The sequence below is a fragment of the Mirounga angustirostris genome, unplaced genomic scaffold (assembly GCF_029215605.1).
Source record: "Mirounga angustirostris isolate CCGP_5_RB_7025 unplaced genomic scaffold, mMirAng1.0.hap1 SCAF_10, whole genome shotgun sequence".
NCBI classification, from domain to species: Eukaryota; Metazoa; Chordata; class Mammalia; order Carnivora; family Phocidae; genus Mirounga; species Mirounga angustirostris.
Window position 1 is genome coordinate 128000276 of NW_026991718.1, and position 18850 is coordinate 128019125.

General features: G+C 56.2%; 1 protein-coding gene across 2 annotated transcripts; it reads right to left on the reverse strand.

The window, feature by feature from the left end:
- Nucleotides 1-68: 68 nt before the first annotated feature.
- On the reverse strand, nt 69-17724 carry KCNG1 (potassium voltage-gated channel modifier subfamily G member 1). Of its 2 annotated transcripts, XM_064573354.1 has the most exons (4): nt 17497-17724; nt 9103-9191; nt 5598-6406; nt 69-1270 (listed from the first exon to the last, which is right to left on the reverse strand). In XM_064573354.1, exons 3-4 carry the CDS (start codon nt 6378-6380, stop codon nt 500-502), a joined length of 1554 nt encoding a protein of 517 aa, XP_064429424.1. In that variant the 5' UTR covers nt 6381-6406; nt 9103-9191; nt 17497-17724; the 3' UTR covers nt 69-499. The 2 variants fall into 2 exon arrangements, with proteins under 2 accessions (XP_064429424.1, XP_045739843.1); XM_045883887.3 differs by lacking the exon at nt 9103-9191.
- Between the last annotated feature and the right edge of the window lie 1126 nt (nt 17725-18850).

An 18850-nucleotide genomic window follows, 5' to 3' on the forward strand; every position in this document is an offset into this window, starting at 1 on the left:
ACACCAGCTGGCTTTGCTGGCAAACAGCTTCCCCTCTTCAGAGCCCCATGGAAGGCATTTTTCTCTCTTTTTCATCGGTTTTCTTTAATTGCACATGATCCACACTAAACACAGACATGTTCCTGCTGTCATTTGTCTTTTTTCCCTCCCGGCAGACCCATAAAGCAAGTCTTTGCTGGGCATGTTATTTACATGGTGGGAAGAACAAAGCCATCTCCTTACTGGGGGAAACAGACATGGGGGCGGGGGTGGGGCTGTTGTGCGCTGGGCTCTGGACCAGCTTCTGCTTCTCTCATGGAGGCGGAGGGGTAGGGGCCCCTCTGTCCACGTTGCAGACGTCCTTCTTGGGGTGTGGTCCCAGTGGGTCCTGCGCCAGGACCGCGCTCAGAGCAGCAGGTGCCTTTGAGGGCATCTCGTGGTGAGGCAATAGCTTCAAGCCGCAGAGGGCGGGCAGAGCGGGGGGTGTCCTGGTGGTGGCGACGGGGTATGTCCTCTGGGCTCAGTTGTTGTCTCTGGTGTCCGAGGACGCACTTCCAAACAAGAGGTCGCTATCGTGGGACATGGTGCTCAGCTGCGACTTGGTCTTGATGAGGAACTGGGCCCTCCGGAACATCACCCTCTCCTGCTCCTGCTTGAGCTCCAGGTAGGAGCGGGAGAAGGTGTGGAAGATGGAGGTCACGGGGAAGGCCATGAGGAGGATGCCGCTGAGGATGCTGCTGAGCGCCACCACCTGGCCCGGCGTGCTCCTGGGTACCATGTCGCCATAGCCCACAGTTGTCATGGTGATGACAGCCCACCAGTAGCAGGCGGGGATGCTGGTGAACTCGGGGCTGTCGGCCATCTCGTTCTCGATGACGTAGAGGAGGGGGGCAAACAGGGCGATGGCCACGCAGAGGAAGAGCAGTAGGAGCCCGAACTCGCGGGTGCAGCGGCGGGCCGTGAGCCCCAGCGTCTGCAGCCCCAGGGAGTGGCGGGCCAGCCGCATGACGTACAGGATGCGCAGCGCCCGCAGGACCCGCAGCACCAGCCCCACCTTGTCCAGGTAGCTGTTGCCCGCGCCCGACTTGCGGCGGCCCGCGGCGGCGCCGTCCACCAGCAGGGTGATGTAGTAAGGCAGGATGGCCACCAGGTCGATGAGCGTCAGCGGGCTCCGCAGGAAGGCGAACTTGCTGGGCGCCTGGATCAGCCGCAGGAGGAACTCGAGGGAGAACCAGCCCACGCACACCGACTCCACGATGAAGACATTGTGGCACATCTGCGAGCATTGGCCCTGGGAGGGAGGGGGGAGGTCAGGGGAGAGGTCAGCCGCGCCACCCGCCGGGCCCTGTGTTTGCCCCGGCCCCGTCCTAGTTAGGCTCACGTCCCCTGGTGGCGGGTGGCGGGGGGGCTGGCCACGCCCAGGGCTTGAGGCACCTGCAACGGCCGCTCGACCACTGGACCCCTCTTCTTCTCTCTCTCCAGCCCAGACCTGCTGCCCCTGGATTGCAGACCCCACAAGGCCTGCCTCCTTGATGTCACTCCTCGGGTGTCCGATGGATATTTCAAATTTATCATGTCCCAAACCGGGTTGCTGGTTTTTTAAAAAAATTCTTTTCATGGAGATATAACCGACATAAAATACTGTGTCAGTTTCAGGTGTACATGTTGATTTGATACATCTATATATTGCAGTAAGATTACCACCGTAGCCTTAAGCTAACACCTTTATCGTGTCACGTAATTCTCTTTTCTTTTTTGGGGTGGAAACAATTAAGACTTAGCCTCTTCAGTCTCTTGGTTTCTCCTGCACACCCGCCCACCAGTGCTTTCCCTTCTTAGCAATCCCACCTTTCCAGTTGCTCAGGATGGGAGACTTGGCCTCGTTCTGACACCTCTCATATAGTCCTCAGGAAATCCCGTTGGTTCTTCCTTTAAAATGACTCCAGAATCAAACCACTTCTCCTATGTCTGCTGCCCTCACCTTGGTCCAGCCACCATCCTCTCTTGCCTGGACAGTTGCAGGCACCTCTTTCCCGGGATTCCTGGTCCCTACGGTTTATTCTGCGCACATAGCCAGAGGGATGCTGAGAACGTGAATTGGATCCTGTGCGTTCTCTGCTCAGCACCCTCCATGGCTCAGGGAGATAGCTCAAGTCCTCCGGGGGCACACATGGCCTGGCTACCGCCTCTCCCACTTCCTAGCCCCCTGCCTGCCTTGTTTGTCTGCTCCAGCCTACCCCCCCACGCTCCCCCCACCCCCCAAGCCAGGCCTTGACTTTCTGTTCCCCCTGCAGGAGTCCTCTTCCCCCGGATACCCACATGGCTCTACCCTCCCTTCCTCCAGGTCTTTGCTTCAGTATCACTTTCCCAGGGAGGCCTTTCGTGACCCCCTCAATAAAAAGTCACCCCCCTGTCTTCCACCCCGATTCCCCTTTTCCTGCTCTATTTATTCAGAGGGCTCATCATCTCTTAAAATGCTTTATAAGTTACTTATGTATCATGTTAATTATCTGTTTCCACCCTCCACCTCCCCTGCCCCTTTGCCCCAGAAGTTTATAGCCCCCCCCACCCCACACCAGCTCGTGTGTTGTTCACTGTTAGGACCCCAGTGCCTGGAACAGCCCAGCACGTGACAAGTGACTAATTCACATTTGTCACCAGGATGGATGGAAGCGCGTGGGACTGGCATTTAGATGGGGGTGCCAACCCAAGGCCAGGTGGGCAAAGGGAGCCCGAGGGAGCTGGGCCAGGTGGGGTGGAGGCCGGCCAGAGAGCACAGCTGTCCTGCTAAGTACCTCCTGATCGCCGCGCCAGGGGAATTCAGGCTGGAGCTTTGTGTGAAACCTCCTGGGTTTTAAATTTTGTGATAATTCAATACAAATAAACAATCTGTGGGCCACTCAAACTTATCTGTGTGCTGCATTTGGCATGCGCGCTGCCAGCTTGTCTCTCTGGTCTGCCATGGAACTGGACAGGAGACTGTCCCCAGTGGCTTTGGACCTCGGTCTCAAAGGGGGCTGTGACAGAGTGGAAAGGCACACATGGTTTTAGCCTGGGGCATCTGCCATTCCTGGGCACAGCTGGGTTCTGGTAGTCCTGCCTTGGAGCTCTCACTCTAGGAATAAGTTAGAGGCTGCAGAAATGAACTAGTACTCGGTGGGCCATGAGGTCTCAGCCCTCTGGGATAGGAAGCCTCCTTCTCTAGGAAGCCTTCCAGGAGTGGGCCCCCTCCAAGTATCCCCAGCACAGTTGATGGGCCTCTCATAAGAGCCCCCTTGGCTTGTGTGTCACACTTATGGTCACAGGGGTGTCACTGTCCCTTCTCCACAGGACCTGAAGTCCTTGTAGCTGGAAAACTCGTTCTGGTCACCCTGCATGGCAGGTGATGCCTGAACATAGTAGGCACTCGAATGTGTGCTCAAGAAGCAAGTGAAACAGTGAACCTCACTGGTCTCCAAAATGAAGTCAAAGGGGGCGCCTGGGTGGCTCAGTCGTTAAGCGTCTGCCTTCGGCTCAGGTCATGATCCCAGGGTCCTGGGGAAGCCTGCTTCTCCCTCTCCCACTCCCCCTGCTTGTGTTCCCTCTCTCGCTGTGTCTCTCTCTGTCAAATAAATAAAATCTTTAAAAAAAAAATGAAGTCAAAGAACAGCATTATCACTGAATCAAGAAAAAGTCCAAGTATTATTTAAAAAAAAAAAAAGCAAGTGTCAGAAGGTGAATAAAACTGTAGCTTTATTAGTATTTTCCTGATAAAGCCAGGATTGCATATGTTGGAGCCAAGAAAAAATTTATACCATGTACAGGTACTTCCAGACAGGTCTCAAATGATGAGCATCTGCTCGCTCTTTCTTTGGCAGGTGCATGTAATCCTTATAGTTAGCACCGCCTGCATGCTCCAGCGCCAGGCATTATTCCAAACACTTCCCGTGGACTCACTCACGGAATCCTCACAACACTGTGAGCTGACCCTCTGCACAGCAACCCTACTGAGGCACAGGGAGGGTAAGTAACTTGCCCACAGGTGCACAGCCAGGGTGGACGTAATGGGATTCAAATTCAGGCCATTGGGCTCTAGCCCCGCCCTCCTCATCACTCCCCCTTCTGCTTATCAAAAATTAATTTCACTGGTTGAGTGTTATTTTTTTAAAACTCACTTTAAAAATTAAATGTATAAAAAAGTGCCAGAAACCCGTCCCCCCCCATGTATTATAAATGCAATAGCCATTGTTGCCTCCTCCGTTATATATGTATGCGGAAAAACCCTCCCCTGGTGAGTAGTTCCAATGTTCCATCAGAGAGTTCATGTGAAGCGCTCAGCACATGCAGTGAACATGGCCAGTGCTCATTAAATGCTGGCTGGCATGATCTTTATGCTGAGTTCATACAGCCGTACCTATTTCCCCATCGCCTATATAATTGGTACCTGTTGGAATGTTTTGGTCTGTCTTACAACTTGCTTCTAGAACTGCCGCCAACCCCCCCCCCCACCCCGCCCCGTGCCCTGCCTCCCCACCCCCATGTGGGGAAAGGGTCCCAACTTAAAGGCCCAAAGGTCTCATATATTAGGAAGCTGAACTGGGGAGCACACACTTTCCATAGACTCAGCTCCCACCCAGAGCTGCCGTGTGGACTGCAGGCCAGGGGGCCAGACCGTATACATTTTGAGAAGCTGAGAGTTTGAATTTTTAAATGCAAGACACTTTACTTTCAAATGTTGGCAAGCAAGTACAATTTTTAGGGAGCACAATGTGGGCCAATCACACACTTCCGAAGGGGTATATGAAGTCCCAGGCTGCCTTGTGGGGTTCGTACTTCTTTGTTCGAGAGCACAGAACCGGGATTCAGTCAGACCTGGGTCTGGGCAAGCTGCTCTGCCTCACTGTTCTCATCTGTCAGCTGGGCAAGAGAACGGCTCCCGCACGGGGTTGCTGGAAGGTTTGCTGAGAACATGAGGTGTAGGCAGAACTATGGCCCAGCCCCTGGCTGCTAGTAACTGCCGGCCGAGAATCCAGGACACACCTTGGTCAGCCCACAGAGTAAACACCTGACACACATTCTCTTGCTTAACACAGAGACCCTCACTGTTTAGAGCCCACGTGCGCACACGCACAACTATCAATAAAAAATTATATGCTGGACCCAGAAAATGGTTCTGGGATATCTTTAAACAAGGGAATTAGGAAGCTTGAGATAGGGCTCATGTGGGTGAAGTAAATGTTGATGATCTATTATCATGTGTTTAGCTCAGGGGCAGGCTCATCATAAATCACATCATTCCTGGACTCGCTCATCTGTTCCCTCCACGGAGTGGCAGAGTGCCTTGTCCATGCTCCACACTGTTCTAGACCCTGGGGGCACGGCACAGAGCAGGCCAGGCACGGAGCTGGTGTTGGAACGTGGAGGTGGACAACACACATGTCAAGCAGAATGCCAGAAGGGACTGGAGATGCTGCTCAGCCAGCGCAGTCAGGGAAGGCCTCCTGGTGGAGGTGGCCGCGCCGGCGTGAAGGAGGTGGGCTTCTGGAGAGAGGGGTCCTGCATACTGCTTTGTCCCCTGAACTCAGAGGACCCCCCCCTCCCCTCAACGAGCCTCCCCCGCACGCAGCTGTGGCTCTTACCTGCTCCTCCTCCTCCCGCAGGCTGGGCAGGGTGCTGATGGACAGGTTGACGGCCGTGACGGTGACGAAGAGCACCGAGAGGCAGGCGAACACCTTGCCCGGCAGCCCCGAGTGCGGCCTCTCCACCATGTCGCGCAGTCTCCGCATGCAGCGGCCCAGGCGGCCCTCGCCCTCGGCCGGGCCCTCGCTGCCGGGGTCCTCGCTGGACGGCGGCTCGTCGTCGTCGCGCTCCACCACGTCGGCGAACTCCTCGATCTTCTGCAGGTAGCGGCGCTTGCAGCAGCCGTCCAGGCGGTCCTCGGCGATGCCCCAGTAGAGCAGCTCCTCCTGGAAGGACAGGGCGCACATCTCGCGCAACAGGCGCAGCTTGCCCGCGCGCAGGAAGGTCAGGATGGTGCCGAAGGCCCCCGGGTGGCGGTCGAAGAAGAACTCGTTGCAGGTCACGTCGTAGTCGTCACACACGTTGAGGATGTCGTCGAAGTTGGTGCAGGCCTTGAGCTGGCCCAGGCGCGTCAGCGGGAACTCCTCGAGCGTGGTCCAGGGCAGCGAGTACTTGATGCCGCCCACGTTGATGATGATCTGCCGCCGCCGGTCCTCGGGCTGGCCGGCCTGGCGGGGCGCGTCCTGGGCCGGGGGTCGGGGTCGCAGCCGCTGCGCCCGGCGGTAGAACACGCCCTTGAGGGACTGGCCCTGCGGGAAGAAGGCCGGGTGCAAGGAGGCGTCCGAGGCGCAGCTCAGGGCGCTGTAGTCGTAATCGGAGTTGTCTCCCGGTAGGAGGGTCATTTTGGGCTTTCACATCCCCCTTGCGCCTGGGGTGGAGAAGGGAGGAAAGACCCTGAGCGAGGCCCGAGTCTGGGCTGCCCGCGCCGCCTCTGCAGGTGTTCGCTGTTGGGGACTGAACCGTGTGCCCGCGCCCCCGCCCCCGCCCCTTCCCGGATTCACAGGGGCAAAGCCTGACCACTGTGGGCCACTATTAGGAGGCAGGGCCTTGGTGGTGGTGGGGGTGGGGGGTGGTGGTGATTAGGTTTAGCTGAGGTCGTGAGGGGCGGGATCAGTGCCCTTATGGGAAGAGGAAGAGCCACCAGAGCTCCCTCTCTCTCCACCACGTGGGGACACAGAAGACAGCCACCTACAAGCCAGGAGGAGAGTTCTCCCCAGAAGCCAGCCACGTGGGCACCCTGAACTTGGACTTCCAAGCACTTGTGGATATAAGCATAGACTCTGGAGCCTCATGGCCTGGGCATGCTCCTTAACCTTGATCTGCTTCAATTTCCTCATCTGTAGAGTGGGTACAACCATTTCCCCTACTTCGAAGGATTACTGAGAAGCATCCATGAATTACGTGCGTAAGAGCATTTTATAACACAGTGCCTGGCACATAGTAGGTACTCAGTCACTGTTGTCTATTATTACTGTTTGTGTTTACCTTAAAGGGGCACCTTGTATTGCTTCCATAAGTGGAAAACCTAGATCATTGGCCATAAATAAGGGGCAGTGTCCAAAGAAATGCATAATGATCACAACAGTGCCATGGTTCTCATATATCATCAAACGTTTTGAGGATATAGGGGTGAACTGCTCAGGCATGACCACTCCTCTAGGAAGACTTCCTTGGCTCTTCCAGCTAAATCAAGTCCTCCCACCCCTGTACCTGCATCATTATCCTTAACTATAACCGTGTGCAAGCCTGGTTCCTTTATGAGACTGCTTGCTCGGCAGGGCAAGACCTGGGCTCTGCTCAGCTCTGAATCTCTGTGCCCAGCAGTGTAAGAGCTCGAAGAAGTAGCTGCTGAATGAGGCCAACATGAGGAAGATACTTCGGAAAACCTGAGGTCAAAATATCCACCTATACAGGCTCCTTCCTTCCCAACTCTCAAAGCGAACGAAGGGTATGTACTACTAGGATGACACTGCTTATTCATTCAGAGCTCACGGGCTGAATTTGGTTCACACATGTTCTGCCTGGCTTGGAGAGGATTTTGAAAATTGAGGAAATTTCTGTAAAAATTTATATTCTTGGTTTCTCTTGAAAAATCAGACAATTTGGCAACATTTGGCCTAAATTCCAGCTGAGAAATGACTGCCCCCTGTTGGCAGGGCATGCATGTGGCAATCTACCACAGTCCCCACCCTTCCCTGTTGTCTTCCTAATACCCACTCTCCTTCACTCATGGATGTTTCCTTCCTGGCCCCTGTAGGCATTTGAGTTTGAGACCCCCAGATTATAGCAACTGAGCTCTCTGGAATGAAGCTGATCCATAGAAAAGTAAGACTAATACTCTGCTTTTTTAAAATCACCATCCTTCCCTCCAGCCTACTCCTCCATGGAAGCAAGTAGGAGCAAAGTCTACCAATTCCATTTCCAATACCTGAATGTCGATCTGTGCCATGGACATGTGCTGGGAAAATGCACGTGCACGCACACGTGCACACACACCTGTAGGGACGAGAAAGCGTGCAGCAGGAGCCAGGGGGGTTCCACCTGAAAAAGGATCCTTCCTAACAGAAATCCTTTTACAAAAAGCAAATCATCACTCCACTCATTTATCTTTGGGGAAAGCTACAGTTTCACAGATTAGGTTCTGGAAAACTAGGTACACCTGCACTTGAAATGAAAATGATCTGATTTTAGAGTGTTGAGAATGTTTCTTAACTTCACCTAAAATTGGAACCCATCTCCTCGGGCGCAGCCTGCTGGAATCCCTTGGAAGAGCGAGAATAATCCCTTTCAGGCACTTCACATGAGTGGTACCGCTTTTCAGCTCTGCTGCTTTATCTTTGCCACCAAAGACAAGAGGAAAAGTGACATTCTGTTTGGCAAGAATGGTGACAGAAGAAAAGGAATCTTCCTCTGGTCCTGCAAGCGCCGAAGAGCCCTTGTGAAACCCCCTCGGCTGTAATCACCTCTTACAGACAGAATGTCTTCTTTCAAGCTCTCAGCTCTCCCTCTGGCATAAAGCTCCCCCAGTTAGTGATCCCTCATTTCTTCCTCTCATGACCCCTGTCATTCGTGAGTTAAAGCCTCAGCATCTCCTACGTGGAAAGTTATCCTGTCCCAGCATACTGTTTAGCACGGAGAAGGAAAAAACCCGTGTCATGCAGGTTGCTTGCACACAGAAGGCCAGATGCTGGGATATGCCAAATGAGGAATGGGCACACTTCTCCTTGGCCTTGGGTCTTGGGGGGACACCCAGTCTGATGGGTATAGGGGGGATGGCTCTGCATGCTAGACTCTAGAGTCTTGAGCAAAGTTTATAAGTCAAACAGGCCCCAAAGTCCTGCTTCTGGAAAACAATGCCACTTTTCACTCAGCCTGATACCCTCATGAGAAGTTTGGTCTTTTAACATTTCTCTGTAGTGTTAGGTCTGTCAGTCCTAGAGCATGATTGATTTTAGTGATTTTGTCTCTGAGGGTCTATGGATGACTGGGAAGAGAAAGCCGTTTGAGAAACAGGCTGTGATACTGAGGATGACGAGGAGTCCTGAGATGTCATTCAACACTTACCACGTGTTGGGCCTGGGTCAGATCTACAGGCACAGCAGAGGCCAGCCTTTGTCCTCAGGGAGCGGACATTCGAGTGATGGAGGTGGTCTCTAAGTAAGTACACAGATCATTTCAGGAAATAGAGCAAGAACATGATGGCAACAGGAGCTAGAGGGGTCTGGGAGGGCTTCTTGGAGGAGACAACCTTCGGGCTGAGGTTGGATGGGAAGGAGCCAGCCCTGTAAGGACCTGGAGGAGGGTGTCTAAGGCTGAGGGAATGAGAAGAACTTGCTCCTTGACCTGGGGGTGGGCTTGGTGGTCAAGCCAGAGAAGGCCAAGGGGGGGGGGGTGCAGTGAGTGAGGGGAAGGTGGGAGAAGTTGAGCGTGGGGAATTCAGCAGACGCCAGACGGAACCGAGCCTAGTGGGCCATGACAAGGGGCTGGGGTTTACTGTCCATGGTGGGGGGGGTGTCCTCAGGAGTAGACTATGGGTGGGCTGGGGAAACCAGGCAGGAATTCTCTGTAGTCATTCTTGAAAGAGTCAACTAAGTCTTGGGCCAGTGGAGGGGACTGGAGAATTGGCTGCATTCCGGATGGACTTTGGAGGAACTGGGGCTAAGACTTGTTGTGGGAGGGGAGTGTGGTGAGGGGGGAGGGCGTGGATTCCAGGGGTGCCATGCACTGAGGAGACACTAGGTGGAGTTTTGATGAGACCTGTGTAAGAGGCAGCATTTGCTGGTTGTGGGATGATGGACAGGAGGGCAGATGGGCAGATGGGAGAGAAAGCAGGCATGAGGGTGGTTCGCATGGATGGATGGATGGATGGATGGACAGACGGAGTTGGACCATATCAAAGCTGTCCTGACGATTGTGTGTGTGTGTGTGTGTGTGTGGTGGGAGTTTCAGCTGGTAGTTTTGACCTGGCTGGGCTGCAGAGGGCAGGAGGGCCAGGCTAGCAGAGAAATGGCAAAACCCAGAGGCCGAGGCGCTCCCTGTGCCCAGCACTCAGCACCCACTTCCCTGCTGAAGCTGCACTCCACACCAGGCCTGGTTAGTGCAGGTAGACACCACTGGGGGGGACGTGTAGGCGGAGTGCTGCGCCTCCCTGGAACCTGTGAATAGGTTCAATTACATGTGAGCAGGAATTAAGGTTGCCAATCAGCTGCGTTTGAGATGGGAAGATGATCCTGGATTCTCCGGGGCCCAAGCCATCACGAGGGTCCTTAAAAGATGGAAGAGAGGGGCACCTGGGTCGTTAAGCGTCTGCCTTCGGCTCAGGTCATGATCCCAGGGTCCTGGGATCGAGCCCCGCATCGGGCTCCCTGCTCGGCGGGAAGCCTGCTTCTCCCTCTCCCACTCCCCCCGCTTGTGTTCCCTCTCTCGCTGTGTCTCTCTCTGTCAAATAAAGAAATAAAATCTTAAAAAAAAAAAAAAAAAGATGGAAGAGAGAGGCAGGAAAGTGTGTCGGATGCCATGCAGTGTGAGGAGGATACGGCCGGCCACTGCCGGCTTTGAAGATGGAAGGGGCCACAGGCTGACGACAGCTGGCAGCCCCTAGAAGCTGGAAAAGGCAAGACCTGATTCTCTCCTGGGCTCTCGAGAAAGGAATGCAGCTTGCTGACGCCTATAAGGCCCATTTGAGACTTCTGTCTCCCAGAATGTGAGGTAATAAGTTTGTGCTGTTTTCAGCCACTCAGAAGAGTAATACAGGGGATGTTGAGAAAAAGCAGGTCCTACTCCAACTTGGGGGACAGCTTGCTGACTACTCCAACCTGGGGAAGCAGAAGAGCCCATGCACTCTGAAATCAGGAACACCTGGGTTCAAGGCCTGTCACTCTGACTTTGGGCAAGTCATGTCTTACTTCTGAGACTCACTATCCTCATCTGTAAAATGGGGATATGAATAGCTTCTACCTCCCTGTTATGGTGAAGACCAAGGCAGATGACCTGGGTGATGTGCTTGGCCTAATGCCTGACACAAAGGGACCTTCAACAGACACCTGCTGTATCGTTAACTATGAGGGAGGTCTGTCCTCTTTCTCTCCACCTGCCAAGGGTGACTCCTTTCTTGAACCGATCCAGTGGGATTTGAACCCAGCATTTGTCTGGCCCCCAGAGCTCCCTGCTGGAGGAAGTACTATCTGGTACAGCCTCAGGGAAAGCCATCGGGGTGCTGAGGGAAGTGCAGGATGTTGCTGCTGTATGAGCCAGGAATCCCAGTCCCGGGTGTGAGAACAGACCTGGGGCCAGAGGGCTTGTGGCACACAATAATATAGTATTTGTACTCAGATCCTTGACTCAGGGTCTGCTTCTGGGGACTGAGATCCAAGAGAGGACTAAAGGACAAGAATGCCTGTCCCGTGTTCCCCGTGGTCCCCTGGCATCCATTCTGGGCCCAGGGGGTGGGGGGTGGGGGGTGGGGTGAGATGGGCAAGTGAGTCGTGGTAGACACAGATGGTGGACTCCTATACATTGCACAGGAATTAGAAGCATTGAACTAGATGTAGGTTTAGCAACACATTTAGCTCTTAAAAGCATGATGCCGAGTGGAAAAGAAACAGAAGTTTATAGCACTGTGCTATTTATGTAAATGAACACACACACACACACACACATTACAAATCTGACAAAGACTCAAGCACTTGGAAGGATCTATATCAACCACGGGGAGGGTGCCTGGCAGGACAGGGGCAGGGGATAAGCAAGGGAGGGTGGTGTGTGGAACGAGGGAACAATGAATAAGACAGCCTGGCACAGGCCGGTGATGAATGGGTGGCATGAAGTGAAGAGTGTGGTTAATACAACTCTGGGATTTAATCCAGGTAAAGAGAAATGAAGAGCACGAAACCAGCCAAGCCACGAGGCTCTGAATTGCCCCCAGTGCTCAGTGGAGATGACGATTCATAGGACCATCCCTAGACCTTCCCAGTCAGAATCCCTGAGGGGGGGCCCAGGAATTGGCATTTTTGACAGGCTCCCTTACAGATGCTCATGTATGCTCAAGTTCAAGAGAGACAGAGAGGGTGCCTTGAATACCTAGAGCCCACACCCCCTCAGGGGCCGGGGGCTGCAAGAGCTGCTCTGGATTTTGGTGGGGAGCCTTCTGACCAACTTCTCCACCCCTTTGGGGGTTCTGGAAAGCTCTGTGGGTCCCAATCTTGGGGAACTTCACTGGAGAAGGAGAAACCCTTCCGTTCTGAGAGAAAAATCTTCTGCACTGGGGCTGCCTTGATCCAATTCCCCTTTGGGAGCCCAGAGATCTGCTGAAACTCCCCATGCAACTTCTTTTCCTTCTCCTTGGGAAAAAGATGACGTGCACAAGCTATGACGGAGGGTTGAGTATCATTTCCAAAGATAAACGGTCATCAAACCATAAGGAGTTCTGAGTGGCAGAGGCCGCTGTGTGGTCAGCATCTGCTGCGAGTGGAGGTGCTAGACCTGGGAGTGGGGGTAGGAGGGGAGAGCGGGATGGGACAAAGGTCCGGATCAGGCTGGCCTGGCCACCACAGCTGCTCCTGCTAATGACCCTTTGGCCTGAGACAGCCATCGGCACCCACCGACTCGCCGGCCCTCTCCGAGCCTCTTTCCTCCCTGTAAAGTGGGAGAAGCGTGCCCACCTCACAGAGCTGTTGGGAGGATCCGGTGAGTGGGGGGTTGCTGCAGGGATTAGCAGTGCCGCCCAATCGCTCACCGCCAGGGCCACATCCCGTCAAGGTCATGAACGGGTTCCATAAACTGGTGTGCACTGATCCTTAACAAGCCGATCCTTAACAAGCCCGATCCTTAACAAGCCCGGGGTCTCGCCTGGCTCTGTTCTTCCAGTCCTGTGCCCCTCCCTTGGGACGGAGCTCTCTGTCCCTCTTCTGAGAGGGGGAAGGGGGATGCGGAGACAGTGCTGAACACTCTCTCGGTGCTATAACGACAACCATCCCAGCCACCCTTAACTGCGTACTAAGTGCTGTGTGCTGTGCTAAAAGGCTTAATCCACGGAGCCGTGCCAGGCATCATCACTAACACCCCCATTTTATAGATGAAGAAATCGAGGCTTTGATAAATAAAAACTCAGGACTCTGGTGATATAGGTGATAAAGCCAGAATCAATCTACACCCGTAGGACTCTCTGACCTCTGCATTTTACCGTCTCCCTGGATTACTGGTTCCCAGGGGAAGGGGGAGGTCTCCGCCACCTGCAGCAAGCTAGGGACTGGATCTCTCCTCTCTATGTCTAGGGACAAGCTTTTGGAAAGTCTTTCGTGATGGGGAGAAGCAGGCAGTTGCCCATGGCTGGGGGAAACACGTTTATTCCTGTGTGTATTTGCACACGAGCAGAGTAAGAAATCAACAAAAGCCCTGGTGTTGTCAAATTCTGAGTTGCCATTTTGGCCTCCGGGCAGAAGAGCCCTCCTGTGCTGTAAACACCGCTCAGAGGTGAGGGGGTGGCCCCTGGGCCCAGCTGCCTGCCTGCTTCCCCACCTCCTGGCTGTGCACCCTTACAAAAATGACTTCACCTCTCTGTGCCTGAGTGTTCTCAGCTATCAACTGGGGTCATCATCACACCTGCTTGTAAGCGCTTGGAGCTGTGTCTTCACATGTTAGGGCCCTGTGTTTGCTAGAATGGCTTCTGGGTAGCAAGCTTGGCGCCTCCCCTCGCATTTCCTTTCTTAGAGGAGGACTGTGAGGCAGAAAACACTTTCCAGAAGGGGGGCTTCAGTGCTGGCGCTCCTCTCACCCCGCACTGATGTCAAGTCACTCACTCAGCTGGGCCTCAATTTCCCCATCTGTAACATAAACTGATGAGGCACACCCCTGTGGTAGGCAGAATAATGGGCCCCCAAAGAGGTCTATGTCCTAATCCTCAGACCCTGAGAATGTGTGACCTCACATGGCAGAAGAGATTTTGCTGGTGTGATGAATGAAATCAACGATCTTGAGGTGGGGAGATGATCCAGGGGGAGCCCCCGCATATAATCACAAGCATCCTTAAAGAGGGACGTAGGAGGGTCAGGGTCGGAGAAGCAGATGTGATGGTGGAAGCAGACGTTGGAGTGATGTGGGGCCAGGAGCCAAGGGTGCGGGCAGGTTCTAGAAGCTGGAAAGGGCATGGAAATGGATTCTCCCCCAGGAGGAACACAGTCCCGCCGACCCCTTGATTTTAGGCCAGGGAGACCCATTTTTGACTTCTGATCCCCCATTCTGTAAGATGCTAAATTGGTGTTGCATTAAGCCACTACGTTGGAGCTAATATCGTGGCAGGAGGGAACGAACACAAGCTCAGAGGCAACTTCCTAAAAGAAAAGCATTTTTCTCCTGAGCAACTCGGGCTTTGGTTTCTTCCTCTCCCACCACGATTCTCAGCCTGTGCCGTTCCCTCACTCTGAGATCTCCCCACGCTGCCCTTCCCCTGCCACTGTGGCTTCATCTGTCAGGGGTAGGGCTCTTGGCTGGGCCGACTCAGAGGCAGGTCATGCTGCATTAATTCCCAATTAAAACGTTGTGATCAAAATGGATCCAGCCAGTAGGCTGGCCCAGGTCCCAGCGTCACCCGCATGGAGAATCTGTCTTTCCTAGCTCCCTGCTGTCCATCCTCATCGCCATGCAACCATGCCAGATGGATCTCAGCCCTGCTTCTTGAGAGCTGGGGCCCAAGACACTGGTGATAGTGACGTATTTGCTGGGAGCCGGGCTTTTCCCTCCATTGCCACCTGCCCCCCAAAAGAAAATGTGCCAGGGTCTCCCCCCTCCCCCCATAAAAAAGACCAAGTGGCCTCCGGAGCCTCCTTATTTTGCTTCTGGCAAAATAACAGCCAATGCACATTTGCCTTCTACCAGGAGGTGTTTTGGGGTGGGAGCCAAGGGTCCTTTTCTATTTGCCTCCTTGCAGCGGGAAACCTGGGACCGCAGGCATTAGTGGAGGAACTGGCTGGGGGAGCAGCGGGGACCTTGGGCAGCCGGAAGGGGACACCTGCATACGCAGTCCCTCCGTTCTTTTTCCTTGGTAAGTGTTAAGGCTGCAGTGTCTGCGGCAAGCCTTGGCAGCCCAGTGAGGAACGAGGGGGAGCCTGGATGTACATGCCTGCCCGGGGAGACGCAGGTGTGAGGCGAAGTCACCACAGAGCAGGGACAAATCCGAGGCAAGATGCAGATCCTGTCTGTGTCACGTTACTTTGTGTTCTGATTTTGTTAACCATGGACTGTCTGCTATATCATCGAAATGGCCCATAGTGATTGAGTGCTTGCAGGCTAGCCTTCCCTGCCTCTCCCTTGTTATTCATTCTATGTAGAGCGGCTTTTCCAGCCACCATTTTCCACCCAGGGACTCCATTTCTGGGCTTAATAAATCAACCAAGAGTGGATTCCCAGACCCCTATGTCTTTGGCGACCGGAAATGCTGACGCTTCGTCATGTATTCAGAAAGGGGAGGTGGAGAAAGGACAGCCCAGTCAAGACACTTTTGAGGGGTGCAGGGGATTATTAATTCCTTCGTTCTGGCTTGAGTGTCTTAGCCCTGCATCCAGGACACATTTCTCTGCTCTCACGTTCCCTGGGGGCATCAGTCGAACCTCTTGCCAGGGGCCCAGCTGTGTGTCCCACGCAGAGAATTCAAAGCGGCTGCGGGACTGGAGCCTGGCTCCCACATCTGTCCTGACCAGGCTGCAGGGTGCCCCCAGCCTGCGTTCTCAAACTTTGGGACAGGGATCAAGGCTGCCTTGGGTCCAGCCCACTCACAGCTCCCCACGGGTTTGGGGTGTGTCCCGCGACAGACATCTTTCCACTGGAATGGGGTGCGTTAGGGAATGACCCATAAGGGCCATCCCCAGGGGCCATCCTAGCCTATCTTTCAGACACACCTTCCCTCACTCCCCACTCAGCAGGGGCCTCTGCAGAGGTCCGGGACAGAGGACACCGGGGCCAAGCTCAGGTCCAGAGAACCCAAGAAATCCACTCAAGAAAGAGAGCGGGCCCCGGCCACATGACCCACAGTGTCCCCTGGCCCCAGCGTTGGCCAAACTTCCCCCGGAGACTTGCTCCCCACAGTGACTCTGACTGTAGTCATGTGTGGGGGTATCAGACACACCCTAGTGAATAAACCTCTGCTCAGACTTATCGAGACAGGAGCCCCTCCACCCCCCGCCCAATGAATCAGAGCAGTTCCTGCTCCCTCATGGCGCCTCCCCCTGCCCTTATTTCAAGGTACGAGCAAAGGAGGGGTCTCCGTGTCTGTCTCATCCTCTGGGGGACTTTGGTGCCTGGCACCCTTTAAGTGCTTCAGAAAATGCCTGCTGAACAGACAACTTGAATAAACCATTACTGGTGGGAGCCTGCATTCATCAGTAAGTTTAGAGAAGTATTTCTCAACACCCCTTCTCCTCGGTCAGCCTCCCCTAAGGAGCTTTTTGGAGACATTTTCTTCCTATCCAAGAACCTATTCCAGCGTTCCCGCTCTCTTTGAGAATGACTGCATTACATGAACCAAGAAAAGGCTATTCTGCTTCTGCCTCTACACCTGGGGGTTGCTGCAGTCAGCCACGCCACAGGCCGGGGGCCCCCTCAAAGCAAGGGCTGGGGCTTAAACCCTACTTCTCTCTAAGCTGCAAGATGCTTCCACCCCATCCCATCCCTCTCCTTCAGCTCGGCGCCTCAGTAACTGTTCGTTAAATGAATGAAATAATATGTTGGGCACTTGGCAGGGTGAGCAGCACACAGTAGGTGCTCAACCCATCTCTGTCCAATTCATGAATGAGAGAACTTCTCTCTTTTCCTTCCTTACCCAAAGACTCCAGGCCATCCAGGCTGAGCCCCTGCCGGGTATGGAGCCCCTGAGACTGAGGAGGCGACCACCCACTTTTCCTACGAGATGCGAGAGCCTCCAGCGAACACAGCTGTCTTGGGATCCCCAGCGCCGAGCGCACAGTGGGCGCTCAGTAAAAGCTAGTTGAGTAAATGAATGACTTAATAAAGCCCGCTGGTGCAGATGCTCCATCCTGTGCCCAAGGATGGAGTGAATAAGCCAGAGACCGGCGCCCCCTCTTCCACCTCCCCCCAACACTCCCTCCAGCCCCCGCTCCACCCCCCCCCCCGGGATCCAGAAACCGCCGCCGCAGCCAGGCTGCGCCCCCCGCCCCGTCACCTCGGCGGAGCACGTCCAGCACTTCGCACCCCGGGGACGGCTCGGGAAGAACTGAAGCCGGACCCGCGCCGTGACGGTGGCGAGCGCGCCCCGCGCCGCCGCCCGCAGCCGCTCCCGGGTCCCCGGTCGCCCCCGCCTCCCCGCGCCGCGGCTTTCGGTGGCCCCTGCAGGGGAGCCCGCCGTCACGGCCACGTGCAGCCCCCAGCTCCCGAGCCCGGAGCCCGAGCGTGCAGGCGCGGGGGGCGGCTCGGCGGCGCCGGCTCGGCCGCCGCGCGCAAAGTTCCCACCTCAAGTTCCCGTCACGGCGTCCCCGCGGCGGAGTTGGCCCGGCCGGCGGGTCCCGGCGAGCGCGCGAGCAGGGGCTGGGAGCCGCCCGGGCCGCCTCCCGGAGCCGCGGGCAAACTTCGGCCCCGGGGCCCGGCTCAGCTCCCGCACTCGGACCCAGGGCCGCCCCGCCTCCGCCTCCCGGTCCCCGCCGGGCTCCGAGTGCGCCGGGAGCGCCGCGCCGCAGCCGCCCAGGGAGGGAGCGGGGCGGGAGGCGGGAGGCGGGGGGCGGGAGGCGGGACGGAGGGAGGGGCTGCGCGCGGGGCGGGGAGAGTGGGCGCGCGGCGGAGAGCGCGGCGCCGGTGCGCCCCGCCGCCCGGGTCCGGCCGGCGCTGCACGCCCCTCGCGCGGGCCGCCCCTCCGCCCGCCGCCCGCCCCGGCGCCCCGCCGCGCTCGCCCGCCCTCACCGCCCCCCGCCCGCCCGCCCGCCCCGGGGTCGCGCGCCCCTCCACGTGCGTTCCCCCGCCGCTCCGGCGCCCGGCCGGCCCCCCACCCCTAGCGCCACGGGCCCGCGGGCCGCACGCCCTTCAACCTTCTGGGGGCCGCACGCCGCCTGTCGTGTGCTGTTCCCGCGAGGTCCGAGTGCACCGGGCCCTCGGGCCCCTGGGGCCCCTGCCGGCCGGGGACTGCACGCGCCTGGCAGCGCCAACTTCTCAGCGACGGCACCTGCCGCGCCAGGCGCCTTTCCCCCCGGGGCCGCGTGGCCCGGCCGATGCCGGGCGCTCACACCGGGGCCCGGGGGGCTGGGGGGCCTGGGGGGCCTGGGGGCCCGGGGTCCAGCACCCGGTGGTGCACAGGCAGCGGGTGGGGAGCGACGCCTCGCTTCGAAATTGGTAGGAGTTGCGCTTTTGCTGGGGGTTGGGTTGGACGGCTTTCCCGGAGGCCCCCGCAGAGCCGGCCTCTTAGGGTCGCTTGCCTCGCACCCTCCTTTCCTCTTCTCCTTCCAGTCTCTACTGCCGTTCCCGCCATCAGAGAACCCCGAAAGGCCTGGAAGAAACCCCACTGTGGGCGGGGCCTGAGACCTTCTCCTGAAGGGTCGGGAGCAGGCTCGGCAGGTGAATGCCCACGCTTCCTGGGACTTGATGAAGAGAAGCAGGGTTTGGGTGTCTGTTCGGCAAACGGTGGCTTCCTGGTGCCGCGGAGGTGACCACAACAGACAAGGGCTTGTCCCCAAGAACTCACCTTCTGCTTGGGGAGAGGCGGAACCAGGAAAACTGCTGACAAGCGTGACTGCAGTGTGTGAGGGGGGCAAGGAAGAAGCCGGAGCAGGGTGGGGGGTACAGAGTGAGGGCAGAGACCATTTTCGGTAGACCTTTG